This window comes from Callospermophilus lateralis, chromosome 2 (assembly GCF_048772815.1).
Source record: "Callospermophilus lateralis isolate mCalLat2 chromosome 2, mCalLat2.hap1, whole genome shotgun sequence".
In the NCBI taxonomy this organism is placed as follows: domain Eukaryota; kingdom Metazoa; phylum Chordata; class Mammalia; order Rodentia; family Sciuridae; genus Callospermophilus; species Callospermophilus lateralis.
In genome coordinates this window covers 38,848,500-38,858,596 of record NC_135306.1, presented here as the reverse complement: position 1 = coordinate 38,858,596, position 10,097 = coordinate 38,848,500, and the positions used below count along the sequence as shown (strand labels likewise).

Sequence of the window (10,097 nt, the reverse complement as noted above, 5' to 3'; positions counted from 1 at the left end):
GTTAAGCATTAATCTCTATTAATGAAAAATGGCTTGAGATGACTATTCCAAGGGAAGAATGGCATGAGTTAAGAGAACAAATTAAATGAGCAAGTAAACAACTTCTTAGGAACATTGTATCCCTGATGTGCCTTCACCACTAAAAAATGGACTACTATAGAATTTTATGATTACCATGCCACACATTTCTATTAAGAAAACATGAGGATATGTAACTTGTACTTGTGTAGGTATATACTGAACCCTTGGAATCATCTACACTTAAGGTATCAGCAAAGAAGAAGCAATAAAAATGCTTTTATGTTTATTAAAAAAAATAGAAAGGCAGAAGCCAAGGAAAATTTCAAGAAAAGAATACGACAGCCAAATGCAACAAAGAAATCAAAAGGACTAAGAAATGGCCATGTGATTTGGCAACTAGAGTCACTGGCAGCCTTGAAAAGAACAGCAGATTAAGGGGAAAAGCCAGTTTACAATGGTTAAGGAAATGGGGATAGGGGTATGGAAAACCTTTCAGCATCCCATTCATTTATTTAGCTCAGTGTGTATGGTGTTGGTACATTGTATGCATTGGCAGTGGTTCTGAAAAGGATAGAACCGAATTTGTTTTAGATTTTTTTTGTTTTAATTAGTTATACATGACAGTATAATGCATTTATGCACTTTTATATACATAGATGGGATATAATTTCTCATTTTTCTGAGTGTACATATTGTAGAATCATATTGGTCATGCAGTCACATATATACATAGAATAATAATATCTGTTTCGTTCTACTATCTTTGCTATCCCACATCCCCTTCTCTTCCCTCCCTTCCCTTCCCTCTACCTAATCTAAGGTAATGCTATTCTTCTCTAGTGCCCCCCACCTTATTGTGAATTAGCATCTGCATATTAGAGAAAACATTTGACCTTTGGTTTTTCAGGATTGGCTTATTTTGCTTAGCATGATATTCTCCAACTCCATCCATTTACTGTAAATGCCATAATTTCATACTTCTTTAAAGCTGAGTAATAGTCTATTGAGATATATATATATATATATATATATATATATATATATATATATATCTCAATAGACTATATATATATATATATATAGATATATATATATATATATATATAGATATAGATATATATATATATCTCACATTTTCTTTATCCATTCATCTATTGAAGGACACCTAGGTTGGTTCCAAAGGTTAGCTGTTGTGAATTGAGCTGCTATAAACGTTGATGTGGCTGCATCACTGTAGTATGCTGATTTTCAGTCCTTTGGGTGTAGACTGAGGAGTGGGATAGCTGGGTCAAATGGTGGTTCTATTCCAAGTTTTCTGAGGAATCTCCATACTTCTTTCCATAGTGGTTGTGCCTATTTGCAGCAGCAATGTATGAGAATTCACTCACATGTGTTTTGCATATATGATGTAGCACAAACTGTTCAAAACCAACAGAAGGTGAAGTTAACTGAGAGTGTGCAATACAGTATAAGCCTTGTGTAAAATACCTTCATAGAGGCACAAGCAATGGGTGATTACCCACAGGGTTAATTTCTTCACTCACCATTCCCTGTAGCTAAAGACTTAGGCCCTGAAGTCATTGGGATATTCTGCAGCATCAAACTGTATCTTCTCAAAATGAAAATCTTTCCACTTTGAGTACCGTGTTTGAACTCCAGTTGCAATATCTTCCACTACAAAACTTTCAATTTTTATGACTGGAATCTCAAATTCCTTATACTTCACGTGGATTCCCCAGTCATGTCTGCAGTTCTCTTTGGCACAGAATATCTTTGCTTTCTTCTCAAAACCCCCATAGCTCTTCGGTCTGGGGTGTGGTTTACTCACAAAGCGTTCCTTAAAATCATCTCCAACCACAGTGTAATGGCATGTCTAAAATGAATAGTTGGAACAATATAGAAAATGTTAGAAGCAATCCATAATTGTGATTTAAGATAAAATACTCCACAATAATCTGAGATGAAGAACAGATGGAATCCCACTTATTTCACAGTTTCAAAAAGAAATCACCTGAAGGCCACATTAGGCCTAAATTAAGTGCCACTGGGTACCTCATGAAAAGGAAGATTAAGAAATTTCCAGGAAACCTACCCCCTAAAAGTTCATATTCTGAGTTCAGAAACAAAAGACATAGTTGTTGAAGATCTGTGGAGTGTTAAATTGGTCCATGAAAGGACAGGCACAATCCGAAGGACACATGGAACAACAGCAAAGGATCAGTGTGCCCCAGAGAACACCATGGACGGTATGTCCATCGGCCACTCATACAGTCAGTTTTACAATAAACTGCACAGAAACAAATGCAACTCCAACATCTAGTCTTCCAGGAATACAAACTCTAAAATGGCCATTGTCAAGAAAAAAAAAATCACAAAAAAAAATTGAAGCTAAAAGGACCTTTTACAGCTAAAGTAAGGCAGGGGAATTTAGTATCACTCATAATATGCTTCTCGCCCAAACAGTTGGGCTCATGAGGTTTAATTTTCTGAAGACCAAAAGGAACTCTCAAGTAATAACTCATCTCTTGACTAGCCCAGCCACTCAACCTGCTCTCCATCAGCAGCAAGTTACACTCAATGTTTGTCTTTGGAGATTTTTTTAAAAATTACTTTTATATATATTTTTAGTTGTTGATGTACCTTTATTTTATTCACTTATTTATATACTGTGCTGAGATTCGAACCCATGTGCCTCACACATGCTCACCAAGTGCTCTACCACTGAGTCACAATCCCAGCCCTGTCTTTGGAGATTTTTCTAATCCTTTATTTATAAGGAAAAAAACAATAATAAAAAAACAGAAGGTCGACTTGCACGTGTCACATTAGAAAAGGAACATTTTGTTTTCATTGGAAAAGTGTTCCATATCCCATAAAGTTTAGAAAATAAAATCGTAGGAAGAAAATAGTCACGGAACCTCATCATCAGAATATAACATTTTGGCTTTCTTTTAATATCGTTTACAAAGGTACCCGCCCCCCCCATGGTATTATTGTTTCATGCAACTATAAGAATAGCATATTGGGCTAGGGTTGTAGCTCAGTGGTACAGCATTTGCCTAGGATGTGTGAAGCAAAGGGTTCAATTCTCAGCACCACATATAAATAAATAAAGATCCATTGACAACTAAAACCAGATTTTTTTAAAATAGCATATTTATAGTTTTGTATCCAGTTTATTTTTTCCACTTTTATTATACTACATAAGCTTCATAATCGTATTTTTAAATAAAATTCTACTTTGGGATAATTTTAGACTTAGAGAAAAGTTGCAAGAAAATTCCTAGAAAATTCTTTGTATACCTTTGACCCAGTTTCCCTAAATGCTAACATATTACAAACCATAAAACTAAGAAACTAATATCTGTGTATTGCTATTAGCTAAACTACAGATTTTCTACTAAAATTCTTTATTCTAGGATCTAATTGAGACTACACTGCATTTAGCACAACCATTATTCTGAAGAGCTTCATAATATTTAAAAGACAGTAATTTTTACCTTGACACACAACAACGGTATTTATGGGGCACAGTGAGATAATTCAACACATGAGTACAATGTATAATTATCAAATTAGGGTAATTTGCATTTTCATCTCCTTAAAACATTTATCATTGCTTTGTTATAAAAAAGATTTATGAAATATTTAATAATTGTTGTCCACTGTTAGCCACCCTACTATACTGCAGAACAAGAGAATGTATTCCTCCTGACTCTACTTTGCACCTGTTATCTAGCCTCTTATGCTCCTCCTCACTACCCTTCCTAGCCCACAATGACCACTAGTCTCTCTACTATATCAACGGTTATAGCTACCACATGAGCAAGATGTTGTATTTTTTAATACATGAACCACAGCAGAAAAAAATAGTAATCTTAACATAAATATTTCATCAAGTTTTAACTTATGCTAAAAATCAACCAGATGCTCTTATAAAAGGCTGCTTACCTCTACCACGCGTACATCAGCCGTGTAACATGCCAAGGTTTTGCACTTTCCACAGAGCAGGTTTTTATTTTTCTTATCAGGGACAGGTTTTGATTTGGGTTGACTATCTCTGATGAATTTATCATGTATCTGTATACTGTGAACCTATGTGCCAAAAGAAGAGCCTCATAAACATAGTCTAAGTATAATGAACATATGTGTAAATAAAAGCACACGTAAGTACATATATAATCATTCATATACACCTATGAATAGACAATATCTACTTATATTGTTTTGTTTATAAATGAACATATGTGTAAATAAAAGCACACGTAAGTACATATATAATCATTCATATACACCTATGAATAGACAATATCTACTTATATTGCTTTGTTTATAAATATCACATGGAAATGTTTATTGGCTCTCTTGACTGTTAGTCAATGTTTGTGGCCTCCAATTAGTCTTTCAATTTCTTCTTCAAAGTTGCCATAAAAGGACTAAATATATTCATGAAATAGTCATGTGAACCATGTTTCACACTTAGTAACTGGTAAAATTTTAGAAATCCATTCAGATACATAAATTAAACTATACTAAAAAGCTATAGTAACAAAACAGCATGGTATTGGCACCAAAATAGACATGTAGACTAGTGGTACAGAATAGAAGACACAGAAACAAACCCACATAAATACAATTATACTAGCCAAAAACACACATTGGGGAAAAGATAGCCTCTTAAACAAATGGTGCTGGGAAAACTGGAAATCCATATGCACCAAAATGAAAATAAACCCCTATCTCTCACCATACAAAAAATTCAACTCAAAGTGGGTCAAGGCCCTAGAAATTAGACCAGAGACCCTGTGCCTAATAGAGGAGAAAGTAGGCCCAAATCTTCATCATATCAATATAGGCCCTGACTTCCTTAACAAGACTCCTAGAGCACAATAAATAAAATCAAGAATTAAGAAATGGGATGGACTCAAACTAAAAAGCTTCTTAGCAAAAGAAACAAACAATGATGTGAAGAGAGAGACTACGTTTGGGGAGCAAATTTTTGCCACCCACAAGTCAGAGCTCTAACCTCCAGGATATATAAAGAACTCAAAAAACAAACAATCTATATTTCTGGAAAATATATTAATAAATGGGCTAAAGAGCTGAACAGACACTTCTCAGAATATGATATACATTCAATCAACAAATATGTGAAAAATTATTCAACATCTCTAGTAATTAGAAAAATGCAAATCAAAACTAAGATTTCATCTCACTCTAGTCAGAATGGCAATTATCAAAAATACAGACAACAATAAGTGTTGGTGAGGATGAGAGGGAAAAGGCACACTCATTCATTGCTGGTAGGACTGCAAACTGGTGCAACCAATATGGAAAGCAGTATGGAGGTTCCTTAGAAAACTTGGAATGGAACCACCATTTAACCCAGCTATCCCACTCCAAAGGACTTAAAATTAGCATAGTATAGTAATGCAGCCACATCAATGTTTATAGCATCTCAATTCACAATAGATACACTGTAGAAGCAACCTAGATGCCCTTCAATAGATGAATGGATAATGAAACTGTGGTATATATACACAATGGAATTAGAAGTATGGCATTTGCAGGTAGATGTATGGAGTTGGAGAATATCATGCTAAGTGAAATAAGCCAATCTCAAAAAACCAAAGAATGTTCTCTCTGATTAGTTGATGCTGATCCATAACAGGTGAGGGGGGTATGGAAAAAGGAGAGGGAGGGTTGGAGAGGGATATAAATATAAACTCTCTTCTTAAGCATTCAATTGTTTTTTAAATTCACTTATAACTGATGACATTTAATCATATACTAATTAAACTATGTACAATCTCAAGTATTTTAAATGTTAATATTGGCAGTAAATATAGCCCTAATAGGTCAAAGTTATTTATATTATATTTAAAACTAAATAGAAGTCAATAACTGGGTAAAGAGGTTCAAAATAAGTATTAAATCTGAGGTGTACTGTCCCTCCTCCCACACACACCCAGGGTTGGAAAGGAAGCCTTGCTCTATGCACTGAGGTGGAGAAAAGCAAAACTCAGGACTTCTGATGGTGGGTAGTCATAGGAACACATCATGTTGGAAGTTCTTCATTCTAAAGAAACTTTATTTTATGTCCTATCCTCCATGAAGAAGGGAGCTTTCCTCATTTTCCTGTTTTCAGATACCACTTTAATCAAAACAGTTCAAAATACCCTTTATACCTTACTCTTCTACAATGAAACAGGACCAAATCCTGAAGTTTCCACCACGGAGATAAATTCTTGGGTACCTCTGGACTGCCCACATGTTAAGTTGCTGCACAGTAACCAGAGAATCCCACAGGAGCCAGAGTGCTATAGTGATGGCAGGCTGTACACCACAGACCATGGACAATGCAGTGGGGGTGCCAGGAAAGAAAGTGTACAGACTCCCAGCAGATTGCCCAAAAGAGCTCCAGACTTTCTGTTCTCTCTGTTAAAGCTGAAATGCAGGACCACAGTGTTCGAATTCAACCACAAGTCATCCTTAAATGCCACAAAAGGGAATCTCACCCCAAGAACCACAATTCCTTTTAATTTTAGGAATATAAGATTTTCCTACTTTGTTCTACTAAGCTTTGAAAGCAAAATCTTCCCCCTCTAAACAGAGCAACTAGGCTGGTCATCTATGACAGGACAGAATGGCATCAAGACTCCAGGTTCCCGGCTGCCTCAATTACCAGCTACCAGTGACCCCTGGCTCCACTCATTCTGGGATCCCTTTGGTTTTTTGTTTTTGTTTACTGGTACCAGGCATTGAAACCAGGGGTGCTTAACCACTAAGCTACATCCCCAGTGTTTTCCTTTTTTATGTGTGTTTTGTTTGAGACAGGGTCTTATTAAGTTAGGGCCTCACTAATCCCTCTCATTCTTTACCATTTCTTAGATATTTCACTGGTTGTCTCCTCACCCCACACCTTGGCTTGGTGTGCCAGCTACCACAAAAAAAAAAAAAAAAAGTCTACATCTGGTCCAGTCTCCACTTTTCTCAACAGACATGCTTCCGTCACGAGTGTCTTATTAAGTGGATTGTAATTCAGTGAGAGATAAAAATTATGCCATGGTTATTAAAACTCAATAGGATTTTAAAACATTTATTGACTCAGTGAAACAAGAACCTGTCAGTAAAATTAAGAGTGAAAATGTAGAAAAGGTGGTTTTAGACATATTAGTCTCCAAACTTAAGAAAGAAATGTTTTTCAAATGAGTAAACATTGACATAAAGTTGTAATTTTATCCAAAAATAATTGTTAATTTGTTTTAAATCATTGCTTCCAAATACTTTTTCTGGCATAGAAATTATGACCTTTTTGCAATTATGGACACTACAGAATTAGTATACTGAGTTGTAAGGTTCATCGTAATGAAGTTTAACTATGCCTCACACCTCTATTTGGTGACACATATGAGCACATATTTTATACCAGGTACTGTGCTAAGTAATACATATTTCTCATTTAATTCTCATAGCTTCCCTGAGAGTTAAAAAAAAAAAAAAAACATTTTCCCACCTTGACATGTGAGGAGATTGATTATTTAAGACAGGGTAGCTGCCTGAGGTCACAATGCAACTGGCAAAACTGAGATTTGAAACACTGAGTATTTTCAAAAACTCTTCCCCAGTCCTGCAGTATTCAGTGCTTCTAAGGTTTCTGAGATGAAAATCTCTGCAAAGGGTCTAGAGAAAGTGTGGGTAAGCATGCCTGCATGGCAGTTTCTTGACTTCTCCAATCTGATTTCATGTTTCTGTGGTACAAAGGAAATTACAATAGAATGAGGGTTACTACCAAGAGGCTGCTCTGAACAAATGTGCCACTCTAAGGTATATGTTATTGTCCACAGCTACATGTAGGCATTCCAGCATCTGCCCAGTGACCTGTGAGCTCCTCTCAGAGGACTTTGGATGGCAGAGAGATTTCAGGAAGAAACAAAGGAGAGCTGTGTCATGCAGTGTCAGGATGTGGTCCTCAAGAACTGTCCACTTGAAAGAAAATATAGCTCTGTTTGCCTTTTAGATCTAAAAACAGAACTTCAGATATTTTAATCTCATTGACCCTAAAATATAACAGATTTAGCTGGGTATGTAGTTCCGTAGTGGAACACTTTCCCTAGCATGTACAAAGCCCCAGATTCAAACCCCAGCACCACAAACAAAACAGAACAAAACAAAACCCAGTAAATTTAATGTTCACTGTGGAACAAAAACAAACTTACTATTCTAACACAAAAATTCTGAACAATATGATAAAAGGTACAAACCCTGTTCATGTTTTCTGTTATTTATGGTCAGATGAAAATTTGACTTACTTTTTTTTCAAATTTCATTTTATCCCATGTCTGAAGTTTTGAAATGGAGTCATTCATCATTTCTTCCTTATACATGTTTATATTTTCTTTTTCAATTACATCAGCATTACTAGTCAGAAGGTAGCATTTGCTACCTCTTGCTCTTCCTCTGCCTATTGGAAAATATATATTTTATTTGGTGTTTTTGACTTAAAACTCATATATCATGAGAACACAAAAACAAAAGGACAGAGATATTCCTAAAATTTCAACTTTGGTTCACTGAATCCTGCTTTCACCTGCATGTTAAACATATGGATAAACCAGGAGCCCACCTCAGGCTACCTCTCTTAGGGTCTCCAATGGCACGGTGTGATTGTATAGCCTTATTATCAGAAATGCCACTTAAAAGATAATTCAATATGAACCCTTTGTATGACTCTGAGCATGATTCTAAGATGATAATGAATAGGTCCTTCCTCAAGAGCCTTTTAGGCAATGACATGTTCACAATCACCAGAACAAAGATAGACATAGAGGGCTATGGGCATTCAAAGATCTTATTCTAGCTGGGGGACTTAGGGACAGGTAAGATGGATGCAGAGGAAGAAGTAAAAATAGTAGCAGTACACTAACGATACTTTCAACAGCAAATGATGAAGTCTGATTGGCTGAAATGGAGAATGAAAGAAGGGGAAGAAGAATGGGAAATAGATTGGAAAGGTGAGTGGGTCCTGGATTTTGAAAACTTGAACATGAAGTGGAATGGGGAAATATTAGAGTTTCTGTACTGGCAGTGACGTGCTCAGAGCTGTTTTTCAGGAAAATTAATATGGTAGTCATAGAAATTGGGAAAAAAGGGAAAAGGAAGTAGGCTAGTTGGGAAATTCTCTAGTCCAGGTGGGACAGAACTCTGAAGAATCTCCTCTGGAGCACAGGGAGCACCAGCCCAGTTAGAAAGATACACACTGGCCAAGTCTCAAGCCAAGTTGGAATTATCCCTTCACAAATATGTCAGTGTTGGGCAAGTAAGCAGTATCATTATGAACAGAATCACTATAGGGTACAAATTAATGGGCACAACTGTAAACACCCAATCCAGACCAAACAAGTCACAATTGAGCCACATACCTGAGTCCCCTGTACCATCAATTGTATACTCAACCTCATTCAGTAGAGGAAATAGGCCAAAATGACAAACACCAAACAAAATACAGTGGGAGCCATATAGGAACTGTATCAGTTTTTCTCACCTCTGGTTTGGATCATTTTGATGACATTGCCCACGTACTCATACAGGATGACCAGATTGCACTGAGCAATGTCGATGCCTTCATCAGCAACTGAGGTGACAATCAGAATATTATCTTTATCTTCTCTGAATGCATCTAGTGCACACTTCTGTGCTGGGAGGGTCATGCCTGTATCAAGCAAACAGACATTACACAACTCACCAAAGAGAAAACTTTCCACTTGAAAAACTAGCAACTACTTATGGAATACACATTATATGCAAGGTACTATAATAAGTGCTTTATATTCCTGATCTCCCAACAACCATAAGCATTAGGATCTATTCTTATGCCAGTTTTAGAGAGGAAATTTAGAGAGACCTTTAAAAGCTGAGACTTTGCGACAACACTAACAGTTCAAATCCCAACTGCAGCATTTACTAGTTGTGTGGCTTCAACAATATCGTTCCAAAACAAATACCTTCTTGCAAAAATATCAACTAACAATAACACTTTTACATGCAAACAGGAATTTACAGCTGACAAAACATTT

The 10,097-nt window shown here is 36.1% G+C and overlaps 1 protein-coding gene across 3 annotated transcripts in view; it reads right to left on the bottom strand.

Moving 5' to 3' along the window:
- Positions 1-1,125: 1,125 nt before the first annotated feature.
- Rigi (RNA sensor RIG-I) overlaps positions 1,126-10,097 on the bottom strand; it is an 82,085-nt gene continuing 73,113 nt past the window's right edge. For 2 of the 3 annotated variants that reach the window (XM_076845923.2, XM_076845921.2), the window contains exons 15-18: positions 9,566-9,733; positions 8,334-8,485; positions 3,973-4,116; positions 1,126-1,894 (exon numbers count right to left, since the gene is read on the bottom strand). In XM_076845923.2, the coding sequence (XP_076702038.2) occupies positions 1,586-1,894; positions 3,973-4,116; positions 8,334-8,485; positions 9,566-9,733 (773 nt within the window). In that variant the 3' untranslated portion in view covers positions 1,126-1,585. The remainder of the gene's footprint in view (positions 1,895-3,972; positions 4,117-8,333; positions 8,486-9,565; positions 9,734-10,097) is intronic. The other variant, XM_076845922.2, reaches the window with a different exon arrangement.